This window comes from Sciurus vulgaris, assembly GCF_902686455.1.
Source record: "Sciurus vulgaris genome assembly, chromosome: 16".
In the NCBI taxonomy this organism is placed as follows: domain Eukaryota; kingdom Metazoa; phylum Chordata; class Mammalia; order Rodentia; family Sciuridae; genus Sciurus; species Sciurus vulgaris.
The window spans coordinates 17,543,901-17,563,842 of NC_136477.1; the positions used below are offsets into that span (position 1 = coordinate 17,543,901).

The 19,942-nt window shown below is 51.9% G+C and overlaps 1 protein-coding gene across 3 annotated transcripts; it reads left to right on the forward strand.

The window, feature by feature from the left end:
* Positions 1 to 1,111: 1,111 nt before the first annotated feature.
* Positions 1,112 to 14,670, forward strand: SLC5A5 (solute carrier family 5 member 5). Of its 3 annotated transcripts, XM_079116538.1 has the most exons (16): positions 1,113 to 1,391; positions 1,564 to 1,992; positions 2,765 to 2,830; positions 3,104 to 3,155; positions 3,282 to 3,349; positions 4,363 to 4,517; positions 5,326 to 5,466; positions 5,541 to 5,670; positions 6,703 to 6,791; positions 7,403 to 7,515; positions 7,596 to 7,666; positions 8,030 to 8,116; positions 8,195 to 8,388; positions 10,763 to 10,887; positions 11,523 to 11,638; positions 12,774 to 14,670. In XM_079116538.1, the coding sequence occupies exons 2-16, from the start codon at positions 1,636 to 1,638 to the stop codon at positions 12,933 to 12,935; spliced, it is 1,926 nt and encodes a 641-aa protein (XP_078972664.1). In that variant the 5' UTR covers positions 1,113 to 1,391; positions 1,564 to 1,635; the 3' UTR covers positions 12,936 to 14,670. The 3 variants fall into 3 exon arrangements, with proteins under 3 accessions (XP_078972665.1, XP_078972664.1, XP_078972663.1); XM_079116539.1 differs by having other exon boundaries at positions 1,112 to 1,992; positions 4,402 to 4,517; XM_079116537.1 differs by having other exon boundaries at positions 1,113 to 1,992.
* Positions 14,671 to 19,942: the final 5,272 nt, after the last annotated feature.

Sequence of the window (19,942 nt, forward strand, 5' to 3'; positions counted from 1 at the left end):
GAGACCCCAGTGTGAAGGCAGAGGTGCAGCGCCCTCCTCCCACCCAGACTCCCTCCACACGCCTGCAGGCCCCGGGAAGAGGAGGTGTGTGCAGCAAAAGTGGCCTTCCTTCCACCTGTCCTCCCAGTGGCTCGGGAGGCTGAGGTGAGAGGATCACAAGTTCAAAGCCAACCTCAGCAAAAGCGAGGTCCTAAGCAACCCACTGAGACCCTGTCTCTAAGTAAAACACAAAATAGGGCTGGGGATGTGGATCCGTGGTCGAGTGCCCCTGAGTTCAGTCCCCAGTAGCCCCCACCAAAAAACGTGGTCTTCCAGTCCCCAGAGAGTAACCTAGGCGACCGTTATCATCACGACCCACAGATCAGAGGCGTGAACTACAGCAAAGCCAGAGAGGGACCAGCGTTGTCCCCTCTGACGGTGTGGCCTCCGCGTCTAGAGCTTTTTAAGTCTGTTAGGAGCTCGTGAAGCTGGTGGGCTTATTTAGGGTCTCCTGGCTGTGGGTTTTCATGTGCTTAGGCTCACAGCCACGACGGTATCACCCCGTGACCTCCATTGGCCACTTGCCTGCCCAGCAAGGATGGCTCCCCAGCTCTGCTAAAGGAGTCAGTGAACCAACAAAGCAGTGAACTCACAAGCGACGGGCGAAGCGCTCCCACCCGCCAGGTCAATGTAGTCCTCAGAGGCTCTCTTGTTCCCATTTACAGATGGGGAAACTGAGACCCCAGAGAATTCTCTTCCCAGATAGAGAAGCAAAGAATCCCCCAAGTATGTACCCACCCAGGACTTGTGAGCCCTGAATGTCTCCCACCCAGCGACCCAAAGGGCAGGGGTTTGATGAGGCCTTCCCCAGAGACTCCAGGGAAAGGGTAGATCCGGACACCAGTTGTGGGGAGGGGCTGATGCCGGCAGCTTTCCCTGTGACACCCACAGCACCCTGAAAGTGAATCCTTGCTCGGTCGGAGGAGTGCCGCAGAGCAAGGCAGGACTTTCGAGTGCTTGAAGCAGGCTGTGTGAGCTTGGACAAATGGCATGCCCTCTCTGAGCCTGCTTCCCTACTTGTCAACAGCTGTCATTGACAGGGAAAAGTTCCGAAGGAACGGGGAGAATGGAGTTTGGGGGAGGTCCACCCACCCCCACCCTCAGCAGATACCTGCATGGCCTTTCCCAGCTGGTCTGTCCCAGAGCTGAAAGGGTGCGGGTCCTGCCCGCCTCCAGGCCTGGGGCGGAGCCACTCTGACCCCTGAGCTCAATAAATCCGCAGCCCACAACCTGGAACTGTTTCTTTAAGCCTCACTGCGACCTCCCGCTGTCAGCACTGAGCACAGGGCTCAGGGAGGGGGACAGACCGACCAGTTGCTGGCACTGGGTCTGGCAGCTGGGTCCAGAGAGAGGTGAGGTGGACAGATAGACGGCAGGAGCACAGGGAGAGCGCAGCCTGGCGGCGAGGACCCACAGACCCCTGGCCCAGGGAGCCCCTGCCCCTCCTGTGCTGTCACCCCACCTGGAGGGGGCAGGCGTGTGGCCTTCCTGCGGGGCCTGAGCATCTTCCCACCGCCCGTGCAGCCTCCTCGCTGCTGTCAGCACACGGAGCTGCCAGGAGGGCCCGGGACACCGCTGGCCGTCGCACCTGCTCTCATGGAGGTCGCGGAGGCAGGCGCGCGGGCCACGTTCGGAGCCTGGGACTACGGGGTCTTCGCCCTCATGCTGCTCGTGTCCACCGGCATCGGGCTGTGGGTCGGGCTGGCTCGGGGTGGCCAGCGCAGCGCGGAGGACTTCTTCACCGGGGGCCGCAGCCTGGCGGCCCTGCCGGTGGGCCTGTCCCTGGCGGCCAGCTTCATGTCGGCGGTGCAGGTGCTGGGGGTGCCGGCCGAGGCCTACCGCTACGGCCTCAAGTTCCTCTGGATGTGCCTGGGCCAGCTGCTCAACTCCCTGCTCACCGCCCAGCTCTTCCTGCCAGTCTTCTATCGCCTCGGGCTCACCAGCACCTACCAGGTACCCAGAGGCAGGACCTGCCTGGTCCCAGGGGACAGGTGCTGGAGGCCCCGGGGCTCCCAGCCACTGTGCAAGAGGAGGCAGCTCCGCTCCTGGGAGTTGACCCGGCCCCAGGCAGACCTGCAGGAGGGTTCTGGGAAGAGGCCCCAGGCGGTGGGGCCAGGGGCAGGAAGGAGGAAGAGAGGAGCTGCTGTCCTGGGTCTTTGGTGGAGGTGCAAGGGCGGGCGTAAGCCCCGCGTGTACTCCGTGTGGGCAGGCACGCACCTGTCCCCGACATGTCCCGCACACTCCTACTCATGCGCCCCAGAGGGGAAGACCCCCATCTCTGGGTTCAAAACCCGGCTTAACCCTTTCCTTCTACCTTGATTTGAGTAAGGGTGCGTCTCTGCTCAGGCTTCCCGCCTGTCCAAAGCCAGAAATTTATAAGATGTCCCTCCAGGGCAGAGAGAAAAGCGACAATCGGGGCCGGAATTCGGTAGCCTCATGCCACTGGCCGCCGGTACTGTAGGGTGTAAGCGGAGCGACCCCAGCGGTCACACGTGAGTGGGGGGCGTGTACACGCACGGATCGCTCCTCCAGGGCACACGTCCTGTGCAAGACACCGGGTGGCACGTGTGCGTGGACAGATCCGGGTATGTGCGGGGCGCTCCGGCAAAAGTACCGCCAGCGCAGTTAGCCTTCAGAGGGAGGGCAGAAACCAAGAGGTCTGGCAGGGACCTCAGAGTCCTCGAGGCTGTCCCAGTGACCACAAGTCCTCGGCTCCTTCTTGCAGTACCTGGAGCTACGATTCAGCCGTGTTGTGCGGCTCTGCGGGACGCTGCAGTACCTGGTGGCCACGGTGAGTGGCCTCAGTGCCCCTTCACCCACGCGGCGCGATCGGCGTCCAGCCTGAGTCCGCTGAGCTCACTGCCTGCCCGCAGCACCCGGGACCCCGCCCAAGGCCCCGCCCCTACCAAGCGAGCCCCGCCCAGATCCCGCCCACGTAGCGGTGTAGCTCCTCCCCTTGGCCACGCCCACGCACCCGACAGGACCCCCGCCCTCACCCGCTCCCAAGCCCCGCACACCTGCCGCTGCCTCCGCCCCGCCTCACCGCCCCGCCCTCTATCTGCAGATGCTCTACACCGGCATCGTGATCTATGCACCTGCGCTCATCCTGAACCAAGGTCTGCCTGGGAGAGCAGGGGAGGGTGTCCAGGAGAAGAAGGCTGGTCCGAAGACCGGGAGGGAGAGGAGGGCCTAAGACGTTGCTCTCCGCAGGGAGGCCTCATTTGGGGGGCATCTTTTTGCAGTGACCGGGCTGGACATCTGGGCGTCGCTCCTGTCCACCGGAATTATCTGCACTTTTTACACGACTGTGGTGAGTGTCCCCACGAATGTCGTGGGGGCTTTATGCCCACTGGGTCTTCTATGGGGGAGACTTTTGGTCGGCCAGCACCGCTCTTCCCCCACTTTCTCTTGAGGAAGCCCCTGTCCTAGGCGGGTCTCAGTTCTCTTCTTTATAATGAAAGGTGATCTCAAAGGCTAATTGCTGAGAACCTAGGGATAAGCTAGCTTCAGGCATGGCTGGACTCGGGGCCTCCAACGGAGTCCTCTGTGTCCCTCTTCCATTTCTCTGGGCTCCACCAGCTCCAGGCTTTCACCTCTTCTGACTTCCTGACCAGCAGAAAGTGAACTCCTTTTAGCACCGGCCTAGCAGCAGTCTCAAGCCTCAGGCTCACTCTGGTCTGCGGTCCATGTTCAGGCTGAACCATTTAGACAGCTTGCAGGACTGGGATGCTCTGATTGGCTATTCTTACAGCTGGTCTGCAAGAGGGAGGGGGTCTTCTCCAAAGAAAAAGCCAGAGACTTCTAAGGGAAAGCAAAGCCATGAGGTAGGATGGGTGAAAAATAACTGATAATGTCCAGGTGTGGCGACACAGGCCTGTAATCCCAGTGGCTGGGGAGGGTGAGGCAGGAGGGATCATGAGTTCAAAGCCAGCCTCAGCAACTTAGCGAGGCCCTAAGCAACTCAGTGAGTCCCTGTTGCTAAATAAAATACAAAATAGGGCTGGGGATGTGGCTCAGTGGTTAAGTGCACCTGGATTCAATCCCTGGTACCAAATAATGGTAATAATAATAACAATAACTAATAATGACAGTAGTCAGAGTGATAGTAATAGTCATACAGTAGTCACTCACTGAATCCTATAAGTTCCAGGTGCTGTTCTGAGTCTTTTTCACTCAATAAGTTATTTAAATCTCACAAGCAAAACTATTATTAACCCTATTTTATAGATGAGGAAGCTAAGGGAGAGAGACACATTGGTCCTCAAGTCAGACAGGGCTGGCCAGTCAGGTCCCGAGCTGACCCCTCTCTGCTCTGTCCCACAGGGCGGCATGAAGGCTGTGATTTGGACGGATGTGTTCCAGGTGGTGGTGATGTTGGCTGGTTTCTGGGCCATCCTGGTCCGTGGCACCATGCTCATGGGAGGGCCCTGGCGCGTGCTCAGGCTTGCTCAGAATCACTCGAGGGTCAACCTGCTGGAGTGAGTGAACTAGAAAGGAGGACACTGTGAAAGGATGAAAGTGGCCTCCCTTTGTGCCCCAGGAGAACCTGTGATGCCTCCTCTCCAGGCAGCCTCTCTGCTCCCTCCCCTGCATCCCTGCAGACAGAGCCCAGCCCGCCACTCTGCACTCCCTTAGCCCTGTCCCTCCCTCTGGCCCAGAACTGGCTCTGCTGGGGCGGAGAGGCAGGTCTGTGTCCAGGTCTGCCTCTCGTGCCTGGCCCACACTGGACCGGAAGCCTCTTGGAGCTCCCACCTGGACAAAGAAAGAATGATTTGTGTGTGTCCCAGGAACTGAACCCAGGGGCCTTAACCACTGAGCCACGGCCCCAGCCCTTTTGATATTTTATTTAGAGAGGCATCTTGCTAAGTTGCTTAGGGCCTCACTGAGTTGCTGAGGCTGGTTTTGAACTTGCGATCCTCCTGCCTCAGCCTCCAGAGGCTCCAGGATTACATGCATGCAGCACTGAGTCAGGCAGCAAAAGAACAATCTATTTCCCTTTTTTCTTTTTCTGGTGCTGCGGATGGAAGCTAGGGCCTTATGCATGCTGGGCAAGCCTGTTAGCCCTGAGCGACATCCGCAGCCCAGAGTGTGTTCTGTGAACTTCCACAGAAGACTCGGTGAACAATAAAATGCACTGCAATCAGACAAGCACCGCCTCACACTTCAGGGCCCACAGCTGGTGTTCCCTCCAGACCCAGAACCTCCAGCCTGGTTACCTGGGGGTCCCAGGGAGGGTGAAGCCAACGTGACATCTTCGCATGACTGACCTGCCCTGTCTCTACCCAGTTTCGACCCCGATCCTCGGAGCCGCTACACGTTCTGGACATTCGTGGTGGGTGGCACGCTGGTGTGGCTCTCCATGTATGGCGTGAACCAGGCCCAGGTGCAGCGCTACGTGGCCTGCCGCTCGGAGGGACAGGCCAGGCTGTGAGTGCGGGGGCGGCAGGGCCGGCCTCTAGGACGTGGCCCCCTTCCCCAGTCTGAGCTGCCCCTCCCCGCAGGGCCCTCCTCATCAACCAGCTGGGCCTGGTCCTGATTGTGTCCAGCGCGGCTTTCTGTGGCATCGTCATGTTCGTGTTCTACAGCAACTGTGACCCTCTCCTCACGGGGCGCATCTCTGCCCCCGATCAGGTGAGCCCCACTCAGGATCCTGGTTGGTGCTGTGCCCCACTTCCAATATCAGGGGATGCAGCTAGAAAAGCCTTCTGGTAGAAAGAACAGCCTGTGCAAAGGCCCAGAGGCAGGAAAGAGCTCAGAGGAGGCTCTGGGATGAAGGGAAAGAGAGTCTGGGAGGCGATGGGGAGCCAGGTGAGCAGGGGAGGGGTACATTCATATTGAGAACCACAGAGAGCCCCAAAGGGATATCAAGGAGGAGATGGAGCTGGGTATAGTGGCAAGCACTGTGATCCAGTTCCTCAGGAGGCTGAGACAGGAGGATTGCAAGTTTGAGGCCAACCTGAGCAATTTAGTAGGACCCTCAGCAACTTAGCAAGATCCTATCTCAAAATAAAAATTATAAAGGGCTAGGGATGTAGTTCAGTGGTAAAATGCTCCTGGGTTCAACCTCCAGTTAAAAAAAGAAGGAAAAAGGAGAAGGGAATGTGATCCAGCATGAAGTGAGGTTGATGCTGATTGTCTCGAGCCCTGCTGTTCCTCACGCTGTTCCCTTCTCAAGCAGTCAGTTTGCCATTGGCTCTCCCTGTGTGTGATTAGACCAAGGCTGCCGCAGCGCTCGCCCTGCAGATGAGGAAACTGGGGTTTAACGGGAAGAAAGCTCCAGAGGTTAGCAGGCAGGTCAGGCAGAGCTGGGACCAGGACCCATTCCTGGGCCACACCCCAACTGGAGCTTGAACCATGCGGTTCCGAGTCAGCAGAAGCTGCAAAGCCCTCCCATCTGCTGTTTGCCTCCAGACCCCCCAGCTGTGCCACCTCTGGCCTCACAGTCCTCATGAGTAACATGTTGATGACATGGGACCCTGTGTCACTGGGATCCCAGGACAGTGGGGCTCGGTGACAGTTCTCGGATCTACGGGCTCAGTCAACACACACCCCCAGTGCTCACTCTGAGCCCCATGTGTCCTGGGTATGGGGGGTGTCAGGACAGAGAGGAGACTTCCCCTGGGGTGCTGCTGTCCTGGAGCCTGACCCCAGCGTCCCCCTCAGTACATGCCCCTGCTGGTGCTGGACATCTTCAAGGAGCTGCCTGGAGTCCCCGGGCTCTTCCTTGCCTGTGCCTACAGTGGTACCCTCAGGTGAGTCTCCTGCCTGCTCAGCAGCCACATCTAAGTCCCCGAGGGCCTCCTGGTTCCTGACAGCTCCCTGGGGGCTGGAATATTCTGGGCACGTCCACCCATTCAGTTACCTCTCATCCCAACTGGTCCATGTGGGCTCTGGCAGAGGGCACACCTGAGCACAGCTCCAGCGTCTTCGCCTTATCACCCAGTGGGGACGCAACCTCTTCCTCTGCTCTCCCTCCTCTAATGAGTGTTTATTGAGCACCTATTATGAGGCCGCTGTTGCTGTCCTCGGTCCTGACGGTGCTGACCCTCACTCCCGCCCTGGTGGTTATGCATTTTCCAGGACTTCAGGCCACATGCCTTCACTCCCCTCTGCAACCAGCCTTTCTGTCTTCTGTGACCTTGGTCACAGTACCCTTGCTCTCCTGGAAGTATTTCATGTCTTGGGTGGAGGACGGGCGGTGGACCTCTCCTCCACTCTGGGGGACTCTGGTCACCCCCACCTCTGCTTCCTGATGAGTGGGGTCTTGGCCGGCTTGGTAACTGAGTGGCTGGCGCAAAGGGTGGACCCCAGAGCGGGTGCGACACGCCCTACCCGGCCTCACCCCTCATCTCCTACCTCGCAGCACCGCATCCACCAGCATCAATGCCATGGCCGCCGTCACCGTGGAAGACCTCATCAAGCCCCGGCTGCCCAACCTGGCGCCCCGGAAGCTCGTGATTATCTCCAAGGGGCTCTGTGAGTCGGGGCGGCTCGGGCAGGGGCACAGGGGCGCAGGGCGCGCCTCCCGCTGACCTTGCCGCCCGCTTCCACCGCAGCGCTCGTCTACGGCTCAGCCTGTCTCGCGGTGGCGGCTCTGTCTTCGCTGCTGGGGGGCGGTGTCCTCCAGGTGAGCCCTGCAGCCCGCCCCGTCCTGATGCCGCAAGAGGGTGGGGGCACCGTCCACCTCGAAGTGAGGCCAGGGAGGGTCTGGGTAGGACACTTCCTGCGCCGGTTGGCCTGCGGCGAGAGGAGGTGGGAGGTGGGGGCTTTGTCCTGGAGACAGAAAGGACTTCCCGGCCTTGGAGAGAGAATGGCATCTCTGCCTACGGCCCAGAGAAGCGGGAAGCAGGGTCCCTTCCCTTTAGGGAAGCTAAGGCGCTCGGGGTCTTGAGCCCACGAGGGAACCCCCAGGTCTTGCTTTCCTCGCGGGTGACCCGAGGCCAGGAGAGGGGGCGGCTCTGCCCTCAGCGCCACCCCGCTATTCCCACAGGGGTCCTTCACAGTCATGGGTGTCATCAGCGGCCCCCTGCTGGGGGCCTTCGTCCTGGGCATGTTCCTTCCCGCCTGCAACACGTGGGTGAGTGGGGAAGGGCGCGCTGACGGCCTGAGGGGGGCGCCCAGCAGCCCCCTCCCCTGATGCTGGCTCCGCTTCCAGGGTGTCCTCTCCGGCCTGGCCGCCGGCTTGTCTCTCTCACTGTGGGTGGCCGTGGGTGCCACGCTTTACCCACCCAGTGCACAGATCATGGGGGTCCTGCCGTCATCCACTTCTGGCTGCTGGACTCTCTCAGCCAACACCTCTGTCCTTCTGGATTCGATCCTGGCTACCAACGCCTCCAGCAGGACCTCTAGGTGAGCAGGCTGGTCTGGGAGGTGGCAGACATTTGGCCTGAGACAATGTGTTCAGGGAGGAACCCTGAACCCAGATGAAGAAGGAGCGTGGCTAGGGAAGAGCATTCCATGAGGAGAGAAGAGCGAGTGCAAAGGCCCTGAGGCCAGTTTCCGCTTGCTGCAGTCCAGCTGCAGAGAGGTTGGAATGGGTTTAATGGGAGGAGGGAAGGGTGGGAGACATCATGCAGGTAGAGGGTTTCACTGGATTGGATTTGTTTTTTGAGATAGAATTCACATACCACAGAATTAACCATTAAAAAGGGGGTCTTGTAGTATATTCAAAAGATTTATGCAAACATTACCACTATCTAACCCAAAAATATTTTCATCAACTCAGAAAGAAGCCCGGTCCCATTAGCACTCCCTCTCCATTCCCCTCTTCCTCCAGCCCCCTTCTCTCGCTATGGATTTGCCTCTTCTGGACATTTCATTTAATGGGGATCATGCAGCGTAGCCTTTCGGCCTCAGCGTCATTCAGGGCTCAGCCCTGCTGGCTCCGGTCCTTTCTCTGGCTGAGTAACTGCACTGCGTGCTCGGGCCATGCTTTCTTTATCTGCTCATCTGCTGATGGACCTTGGGTCGCCCCACTCTTGCCTGTCGTGAATGTCGCTGCTGTAAACATTTGCGTGTGAGTGTTGGCGTGACATGTGTCTTCGTTCCTCTTGGTGTGTACCTGCAAGTGGAAACACTGGATCGGATGCTAATTCTGTTGAACTTACATTCCCACCAGCCACGTGTGACGTTCCGGCTTTTCCATAGCCTCACGGATGCTTGTTACTTTCCGTTAAAAAAAAAAATCCCTGTCATCCTGGAAGGTGTGAAGTGGCCTCTCCTTGTGGGCTTGATGTGCATTTCCCTGATCAATGACGCTGAGCATTTTGTCATGTGTTTATTGGCTGCTCATATATTTTTTGGGAGAAATATCTATTCACTGCCCATTTTTTTCTTTTCTTTCTTTCTTTTTTTTTTTTTTTTTTTTTTGCGGTGCTGGGCATTGAACCCAGGGCCTTGTGCTTGCGAGGCAAGCACTCTACCAACTGAGCTACATCCTCAGCCCCCACTGCCCATTTTTAAATTGGGTCATTTGTCTCTTTCCCAAATTTTTATTTTAATTAATTAATTAATTGTTTTTGGTGCCGGGATGGACCCAGGGCCTTGTGCATGTTACATGACACTCTACCACTGAGCCACAGCCCCAGTGGTTATTTGTCCTTTCATTTTTCAGTTTTAACTTACATATTCTATATATGTCTGTATATTCTGGGTACTAGGCTCTTATCAGAGTGTGAATTTGCAAATATTTTCTCACCTTCTATAATTCATCTTTTTATTCTCTTGATAGTATTCTTTGATACACAAAATATTTTAATTTTAATTTTCCTTCCTATTAAAATTATTGATTTATGTATTTTTAAAAATTTTTTGGTGATGCTAAGGATCAAACCCACAGCCTTGCACATGCTAAGTGCCAGCCATACTGCAGAGCTATAGCTCCAGCCTAAAAGTTGTTATTTATTTGTTTATTTTTTGGTAACAGGCATTGAACCCAGGGGCGCTTAACCACTGAGCCACATCCCCAGCCCTTTTTAAATTTTTATTTTGAGACAGGGTCTTACTGAGTTGCTTAGGTCCTAGCTAAGTTGCTGAGGCTGGTTTTGAACTCACGAACCTCCAGCTTCAGCCTCCTGAGTTGCTGGGATCACAGGCGTGTACCACCGTACCTGGCAGAAGTTGTCAGTTTGATGAAGTCCCGCTCGGCTGTTTGCTTCCGTCCACTTTGCCATATCTAAGAATCCTTGTCTGAACCATAGTCATAGATTTTCGAACATATTTTCTTCTAAGACTTTAATTTGGTTTGACTCAGGTCAATAGGGAGCCATGAATGGTGATGGGCAGTGACAGGAGACAATCGAGATGCATTTTAGTGATACTCACTCTGGCTGGGCGTGGAGAGTGCCTGTTAGCGCGTCGCGGGGGAAGTAGAGCTGGCCGCTGGCCCCTGGCGGAACCCATGGAGTGAGCACTAACATCCAGGCCAGGCTGTGGCAGCGGAGATGGGAAGCAGTGGGAGGCCTGGGTGTGGCTTTGGATGTAGACAGGGGTGGAGAAGGAGGCTCAGCTTGTCATTCCAGCGGCTGGGGAGGCTGAGGCAGGAGGATCTCGAGTTCAGAACAAGCCTCAGCAACTCAGCGAGGCCCTAAGCAACTCAGTGAGACCCTGTCTCTAAATAAAGTACAAAATAGGGCTGGGGATGTGGCTCAACCCCTAGTACCAAGTCAATTAATTAATTAATTAATTTTAAGAAGAAGGCTCATGCCATGACTCCCACCTCCAGCTCCAGCATGGACCTGACAAGGCCGGCCTTAGCGGACAGCTTCTACGCCATCTCCTATCTGTACTACGGAGCCCTAGGCACGCTGACCACCATGCTGTGCGGAGCCCTCGTCAGCTACCTGACTGGTGAGCGATGCAAGTGCTTCCTCCGGGGTCACCCTGTCATCCCCCTGCCTCGGGGCCCCTCCCAGCAGGGAGAGGAAGGAGGGAGCACCTCCATGCTTGACACGTGGGACCCCTTTAAGTCGCCTCACCTCAGCGACAGCCTCCACCTCCAAGGCTGGCGCTATTGCAGAGGCAGAAAATGAGGCTCCTGTGAGCAGCCCTGCTCCACGCTGGAGTCCCTGCTGTTGGAGTGGGTGGGCCGCGGGCGCTGTCCCTGGTGCTGAAATGCTTTTCTCTCATCTACGTGGTGACTCCGTGCCCTCCTGGGATTTCTGACTCCCACAGAGAAGCAGGAACAAGCAAAGGGAAATGAATAGGGATATGTCCTGAGGAATGGCCGCATTCCATTCCCTAGGCCTTGTTGAGCTCCATGCTAGGGGCCATTCCAGACCTTGGGGACGCTGCTCTGAGGGAGCACAAGCTGGCCCAACCAGCCTCAGCCAGCAGCGCTGACAGCCCCTCACTGTGCAGATAAAGAATGGGCTCGGAGAGGGCCAGCGGGCTGCCAGCAGGGCTGGGGTTGGAACCCACCCCCCTCCCCAGGGCTCCAGCCCCCACCGCCTGTCACTAATGGCCTCAATTTCCCTGCCCCTCAGGCCCCACCAAGCGCAGCGCCCTGGGCCCTGGGTTGCTCTGGTGGGACCTCTCTCGACAGACGGCATCAGTGGCCCCCAAGGAGGAAATAACCACCCTGGATGACAGATTGGTGAAGGTCAGTCTCAGGCTGAGTTTCCACAGCAGGGGACAGTATTGTGGCTCTAGGCACATGGGCTGTGGCCATAACTCAGGGGAGGGATATTGTTTGTTTTTTGTTGTTGTTTGGTACCAGGGATTGAACCCAGAGGCACTTAACCACTGTGCCACATCCCCAGCCCCTTTTTGTATTTTATTTAGAGACAGGGCCTCACTGAGTTGCTTAGGACCTCGCTGTTGCCGAGGCTGCCTTTGAACTCATGATCCTCCTGCCTTAACCTCCCCAGCTGCTGGGATTACAGGTGTGCACCACTGCGCCTTGCTTGTATCTTTTTTTTTTAACAATCACTTCCTATCTCTGGCATGGGAAAGTGATTTGCCCTTAGAATAGTTTATATAGTCTCTTCTTAAGATAAAATTGTCTAATTCAAAAATGAGCCAACTCAGAGAAAAATCTTACATAAGATACAGATGGGGCAGATGGATGTTGGCCAACACCATGTGATTGCTCGTGGGAGCAGATGACATCTACAAAGAGAAACAAGTTGGATCCCAGCAGCTACGGGGGTTAAGATAATAAAGCGGGATGCTGCAGAGAGGAGCATCTGCAGCCAGGGAAGTCCGCTGGTTGTCCTGGAAAACTTGACGCCCTCTGCACATGAGGAGGAGCCAGCCATGGGGAGAGCAGAGGGCACAGCTGAGAGGGCACAGCTGGTGCACTGCCCTGGCAGGAACAGGCTTACCCGGGAGGGAATGGTTTGGCCAGAGTTTTGCAGTGCTGGGGATTGAACCCAGGGCCTTGTGCATGCAAGGCAGGCACTCTACCGACTGAGCTACATCCCCAGCCCTGGCCAGAGTATTTTAAAGCTCCCTCCAGCTGCTATGGGAAAATATTTTTCTTGAAGAGAAATAGAGACAGAGAGAGGCAGGAGGTAGCCATGGCATCTGGGCAAGCATTAGTGGCCTGAACTGCAGGTGGCCCAGACAGACAGAAGAGAGGTGGATGGAGGTTTGCAGACAGAGAGGCAGGTCTAGACGATGGATGGGACAGGAGAGACTGTGTGACCCTGCACACAGCTGATCCTGCCAGATCATCAGTATCCCCGTCTGGGGACAGGATGTCTGATGGGGCCTTTCTTCTCGCCTTCCCTCAGGGTCCTGAAGAATTCCTTCCTGGAACCAAAAAGCCCCGTGGATTCCTGCCCACTGATGAGGCCCATCCTCTCTTCCTGGGGCAGGAGCTGGAAGAGGCCCGCACCCGGAGCCCCAGCCTTGGACACAGGGGTGATCAAGACCATGGAGAGACAAACCTCTGAAGGCAGGGCCAGCCTGGACCAACCACCTTGGGTGGAATCTCATGGTGGACCAATCCCAGGCCACCAGCCAACAGGCTCCACCTCTGATTGGCTGGAGAGCATAAGATGCAAATAAGCCTGGGACTGCAGACCCGAGGCTCCACCACCAGGAGGTCATTTCTCCCAGCTTCGCTCCTCCTGCCAGGCGCTGTACCCCTTCTCACCCTGCCCCACAAAATGAGGCTGGATCTTTCTCTATCCACAATGAGAAAGATTTTGGCTTCTCTTCTGAACAACATAGAAAACCCCTAGATCTGCCAGGAGTGGCGGCACAGGCGGGTAATCCCAGTGGCTGAGGAGGCTGAGGCAGGAGGATCATGAGTTCAAAGCCAAACTCAGCAATGGCGAGGCACTAAGCAACTCAGTGAGGCCCTGTCTCTAAATAAAATACAGACTAGGACTGGAGACGTGGCTCAGTGGTCGAGTGCCCTGAGTTCAATCCCTGGTATGCCCCCCACCAAAAAAAAAAAAAAAAAGAAGAAGAAAAAAGAAAAAGCAAAAGAAAACTCCCAGACCCAACACCGGGGCCTGAAAAAGACTCCAACTTTCCCCTGGAATGTGTTTAACCTTAACAAGGATTTTGGAGGAATCCAGGCCCTACCTTTTGTGCCCCATTTATCAGGCAGAGAAAGTGAGGCCCAGAGAGGAGTAGCACCTTGACCAATGCCATATGGAAAATCAGGGGCTCACAGAAGCTGGACACCACCCCCCTCCATTTTCCTCCCAGGGTGGGTGGGGGAGAGTCAAACACCACCTGGCCTGTATGGCTTGGGCCGACCATACAGCTGCCATGCCTCCCTATACCCTCAGGGGAATGTTCCCTGGTCACCTTGCAATGAGGGCCCCATACAGGGTTGAGCAGCTTCCCCTCCAAATTCATTTAGAACCTCAGAAAGTGAGCTTCCTTGGAAATAGGGTATTTGCAGGTTTAATTGACTAATAAATTAAGGCAAACGGTCCATAGGGATAGGATTACTCGAATCCAGTGACTAGGGTCCTTAGAAGACGTGGAGAAGAGACACGGACACACACAGGGGAGAAAGCCACAGGAAGAGAGACGGAGGTTTAAGTGATACATTTGCAAGCCAAGCAATCCCAAGGATTGCCCTCAGTCACTGGAAACCAGGAGAAAGGCCTTGAATGGACTCTTTCTTACAGCCCTCAGAGGCACATGCCCTATAGACGTCTGGATTTCAGACTTCTAGCCTCCAGAAGAGTCAAGAATACATTTTTGTTTTTTTCTTGTACCTGGTCTATGATAAGTTGTTACAGCAGCCACAGGAAACTCATACACACCCTCTGATCTAGCCTCTCTCTACCCCTCTGAGACCTGACCCTCTGTGCAGTCTGTCTTGATTGAATATCTTTAAATTTAAACTTAGAACTGACCATTGCAATTTTAAAATCAATGACTGAATCATTGACCTGTTTGTGGTCCTCACTTAGAACAGAATCTGGGATGGGAAGAAGTATGAAGGATACCCATGGCTGAGGTCCCCCTGAGGGCAGAACAAACTGGTCTGGCTACTGTTTAGAGATTTCTCCACGTTGTTATGTGTATCGATATTTCTTCCCTTTTCATTGCTGAGTAGTATTCCATTGTGTGGATGGGCCACAGTGCGTCATTCCTTTTCCAATGAATGGCATCTGAATGGTTTCCAGATTTTGGCTATAACAAATAAAACTACTATGAACATTCACGTACAAGTCTTGTATGAACAGAACACCGAGCCCTCTGTATCTGTGGGTCTGACCAACCACTGATGGAAAATATTTGGAAAAAAAATTGTGTCCATACTGAACACGCATGGACTCTTTTTTTCTTGTTGTGATTCTCTAAACAATACAGCATGTTGTTTATGTGTATGCATATGTGCGAGCATGTACACACACATTACATCGCAGTCGGTATCACGGGTAATGTGAAGTGATTGAAAATCTCTGGGAGTAGACATGGGAGTTACCCAAGGGCCCTGAGCGCCTGGAGGGTTTTGTGTCGTTATCGTCCCCACACATGTCAGATTCTGTGGGATGACTGCATTTTCTTTTTCCTTTTTCCTTCTTTTTGTACTGGGGATTAAACCCAGGGACACTTAACATAAGCCACATCCCAGTCCTTTTTTATATTTTATTTAGAGACGGGGTCTCACTGAGTTGCTTAGGGCCTCACTAAGTTGCTGAGGCTGGCTTTGAACTCACGATCCTCCTGCCTCAGCTTCCTGAGCTGTTGGGGTTACAGGCCTGAGCCACTGCCCCTGACTCCCATTCCTTCCTATGTATTTTTATTATTTAAAAAATTTTTTTATAGTTGTAGATGGACAGAATGCCTTTATTTTATTTATTTTTATGTGGTGCTAAGGATTGAACCCAGTGCTTCACACGTGCAAGGCAAATGCTGTACCACTGAGCTGCAGCCACAGCCCTTACGTTTTATTTTGAGATAGGGTCTTACTAAATAGCCTGGGTCGGCCTTGAATTTGTCAACCTCCTGCTTCAGCCTCCCCAGTAGCTGAAATTATAGGCATGCACCACTGCACCTGGCTCTTGTTGATGACTTTTAAGAATTTTAAGATTTATATTCTGGGGACTGGAGGTGCAGCTCACTGGTAGAGTGTTTGCCTAGCATGTATGAGGTCCTGGGTTCAATTCCCAGTACTGAAAAAATATATACATAGACACATATGCACACACATATTTGCAGATATTCTGCCATTCTGTGTCTTTTCACTTTCTTTGTTGTTTCTTTAACTTTTATAAAGCCCAACCTATCTGTTGTTTTCTTTCATTGTCAGTTATATCTGTGCTTTCTTGGTTATATCTAAGAAATCATTACCAGATCCAAGGTCATGAAGTTTCGCCTATAGTTTCTTCTAGTGATTTTATAGTCTCAGCTCCTATATAAGGTCTTCAATTCATTTGGAGGTAATTTTCATATATGGCTAAGTCGAGGCTTCAACCTCATTCTTTTGCATGTGGAGATCCAACTTTACTGCACAATTTGTCAAAAAGACAGTCCTTCCCAGTCAGGCGTGGTGGCGTGTGCTTGTAATCCCATTGACTTGGGAGGCTGAGGCAGGAGGGTCACAAGTTTGAGCAGAGCCTCAGCAATTTAACAAGACCTGGTTTCAAACAACAACGAAAAAGACCGTCCTAGCACCCTTGCCAAAAATCATCTCACTATACATTAACAGTGGTTTTTTTGTATGTTCCATTCTGTTTCATTGGCTTATGTGTCTGTCATTATTGTTTTGTCCACAGGGTCCCTTGATATGCAATATGAATTTAAGGATGGATTTTTCTACATGAAAAAATTTGGATTTTGATAGGGATCACATTGAATCTTTAGACACTTTGGCTGTGTTGACCATAGTATCAAGTCTCCCAATCCATGAACATGGTATGTCTATCCATTTACCTATGTCTTTAATTTCTTTCAGCAATATATTGTAGTTTTTACTTTCTTGGCTAATACTATTCCTCAGTATTTTGTTCTTTTTGATGATTGGAAATGGAATTGTTTTCTTAATTTCCTTTTCAGATTATTCATTATTAGTATATATAAACAAAATATCTGTTGATTTTGTACTCTACAAATTTGCTTATTCTGACAGGTTCTTTCTCTTTTTCATGTCATCTGAAAACAGATAATTTTATTTCTTTCTTTCCAATTAAGATGATTTTTATTTATTTTTCATGCTTAATACCTTGGCTAGAATTTTTTTTTTTTCGTACCAGGGCTTGAACTCAGGGACACTAAACACTGAGTCACATCCTCAGCCCTTTTTATATTTTATTTTGAGACAGGGTATATCACTAAGTTGCTTAGGGCCTCACTAAGTTGCTGAGTTTGGCTTTGAACTCATGATCTTCCTGCTTCAGCCTCCAGAGCTGCTGGGATGACAGGTGTGTGCCACCACACATGGTTAGGTAGTTTCTTTCTATTTCCGGTTTGGTGAGTGTTTTCTAATCAGGAAATTGTGTTGAGTTTTGTCAAATGTTTTTCTCTGCATCACTTGAGATGACCACAGTCTCCCATTCATTCTGTGTATGCACACGCTTCGTTGACAGATCATATGTTGAATCATTCTTGCATTCCAACAATAAATGCTACTTGGTCATATCGTATAATCCTGGTTTGTTTTGTTTTTGCAGTACTGGGAATAGAACCCAGGGCCTTGATTATGCTAGGTAAGCACTATATCACTAAGCCACATCACCAGCCCTGTATGATCTTTCTAATGTACTGCTAAATTTGATTTGCTAGCATTTTGTTGAGGATTTTTGCGACAATATTCATAGAGGAAGTTGGTCTATCACTTTGGTTTTCATTGTTGTTTTATAGTGCACTTGTCAGCTTAATTAGAGTAGTGCAAGGATTTTCTTTCTTTCTTTCTTTCTTTTTTTGAAGATTGATGCTTTTTGTGTTTAATCTAAAAAAAACTTTGTGTATGTGTGTGTGTGTGTGTGTGTGTGTGTGTGTGTGTGTGTGTGCGCGCGCCCTGGGGATGGAATCCCAGACCTTGTGCATGATAGGCAAATTTTATACACCCAGCACCCACTCTAAGAAATCTTTCTCTAATCCAACGTCACTAAGACATTCTTCTGTGTTTTGTTTTAGAGGCTGTATTATTTTAAGAGTCAAACTTTTTGTATGGTGTGAGGTAGGGAACCAATGTTTATCCAGTTGATTTGCTCTATTTTTTGAAAAGAGGTTTCTTTCTAATCTCAATTGAATTACCTTGGCACCTTTGTCAAAAATCAAGTGGCACAAACATGTGGAGTTATTTATGGACTCTCTATTCTGGTGCTTTGCTGTATTTCTCTATGCCAGAGTTTCTGACTCTCAGTACTACTGACATTTGGGCCAGATCATTCTTTGGGGCCCTTGATTTGTGATAACCAAACTTGTCTGTAATCATTGCCAATGTCTCTTGGGTGAAAAATTTCTCTGGCTGATGGTGCTGGAGATCCAACCCAAGACCTTGCACATGCCAGGCAAGCTATCTACCACCGGGCTACACCCCCAGAGGCTAGCTTCATAGCAACACACTCCAGCCTCAGCAGGGATCAGGGACTCTGAGTCTCCACACGTCAGCCAATCCTGGCTGGAGGAATCGGTCTGGTGCACATGTTGAGTATGCTAGGATTTGAAAAAGTTAAATGCTGAAAGTAAAAACAAAAATCAGCTACTCAGATGTGCAGCATGAACGCCTAGACTATAAGATGTGGTGTTTCCAGGGGACAGAAGGCCAGGCAGGGACTTGGGAATGTAGCTCAGTGGTAGAGCAACTGCCTAGCGTGTGTGAGGCTCATCCCCAGCACTGCAAAGCAACAAACTGACCAACAAAGGTCAGGGTGAGACTGCCCAGGTGACAGGTACTAAAAGTCATTCACCAAGTTACCCAGTGATATTTATAACCAGGTCCCTCTTAGTTTTTTTAAATTAGTCAATACCAGGATTTCTTAGCCTTGAGACTGTTGATATTTCAGGGTTAAGTGACTCTCTGCATTGGGGGCTGTTCTGTGCCTTCTGGGATGTGTAGCAGCTTCCTGGCCTCTGCTCACTGCAGGCCATTGGCTCCCTTTGGCCTCCTCCCCCAAACTTGTGACAACCAAAGATGTTCACAAACATTGTCAGTGTCCCTAGGCGGGCAGAATCATCTCTGGTTGAGTATCACTCTTCTATGCCTCTAAATAATCAATAAGGACATATCTAAGGTTTCCTTTCCTATGGCACATATTTTATTTAGTTTTGCAGGACTGGGACTCAAACTTGGGGTCCCACACGTTAGGAAAGTGCGCCACACCCTCTGAGTCTCACCCCCTGCCATATATTTAATTTTTAAAGTCATTGATTTTTATAGTCCGAAAAGAAAAATGTTTCAAAATGATTGGCATTTATTGAGCATATACTGTGTGCCAGATCACTTACTGGTATTAGAAGTATTTTTTTCCCCTTTTCCTTTTGCTTTTCTTTTTTCCTCCTAGTACTGGGGATTGAATCCAGGAACTCTCTACCACTGAGCTACATCCTCAGCCCTTTTTATTTTTATTTTGAGACAGGGTCTTGATAGGGAACAGACAGATGTGAGTGGTGGGAATACAAGGTTAAGGGAATAATTCTACAAAATGGGCCCACGGTGCTGACCTCCACGTGCTTTCTTTTCCAAAAAGCAATTTACCTGCAGCCCTGCCTGGTGTCAGTGGACAGGATATGTCACATTCAAACTATGCGTTATCTGCAAGAGAAATGCAGGCCCAAAATAATGTTGACAAGAGGACCCCAAGTTACCCTGAAGGGGGAGATTTTGTAACCCTTTTTACAGACCATATTCCAGAATTCAGGCAGATAAGGATAATTTCTCCTAACCATAAAATCAATAAGAACTTATGGTTAAGAATCCAATTGAAACTGATTGATATAGGCCATGGTGACCTACAGTTGTCATGCAGTGGGGACTTGAAAGTCTGATGTCATCCTGCTGTCAGTCAAAAGTCAAAAGGTGGACATGAGAGGGACTCTCTGGAAACTTCTCTGGGAGCATAGGAGAGGCTCACTGTCCCTCTCCTCTCTGAGAGAATCCACTCTCTCCCTTGAGAGTGTCCCCTTTCTCCTTTTCCATCCTTTCTGATAAACTCATGCCTGTTACTCTGAGCTACCTGACTGTCATCTTTCTGATTTGATGGCAAGAATCAGGGAAGCAGTGGTCTCCATGTTGCCTCAGCTTCCCAGAGAGTCCCTAATAGTCTCCCTAAGTTGCTGAGGTTCTCACTAAGATGTGAAGGCTGGCCTCAAACTTGCCAGCCTCCTGCCTCAACCACCCGAGTTGCTGGGATGACAGGCCACTCTGTGGGTTTGACAAATGTGTGATGACATGCATTCGCCATCACAGTATCATACAGAATAGTTTTGCTGTCTGAAAATTCCCTTGTACTCCTTCTCTAATGGTCTTGCTTTATTTATTTGT

Bases quoted from the DNA above. Each gene is read 5' to 3' on its own strand.
- SLC5A5 (XM_079116537.1), top strand. From the start codon at position 1,636: ATGGAGGTCGCGGAGGCAGGCGCGCGGGCCACGTTCGGAGCCTGGGAC. The intron at 5,671-6,702 runs GTGAGCCCCACT...CGTCCCCCTCAG, and splicing joins GCATCTCTGCCCCCGATCAG to TACATGCCCCTGCTGGTGCT. The intron at 6,792-7,402 runs GTGAGTCTCCTG...CCTACCTCGCAG, and splicing joins GCCTACAGTGGTACCCTCAG to CACCGCATCCACCAGCATCA.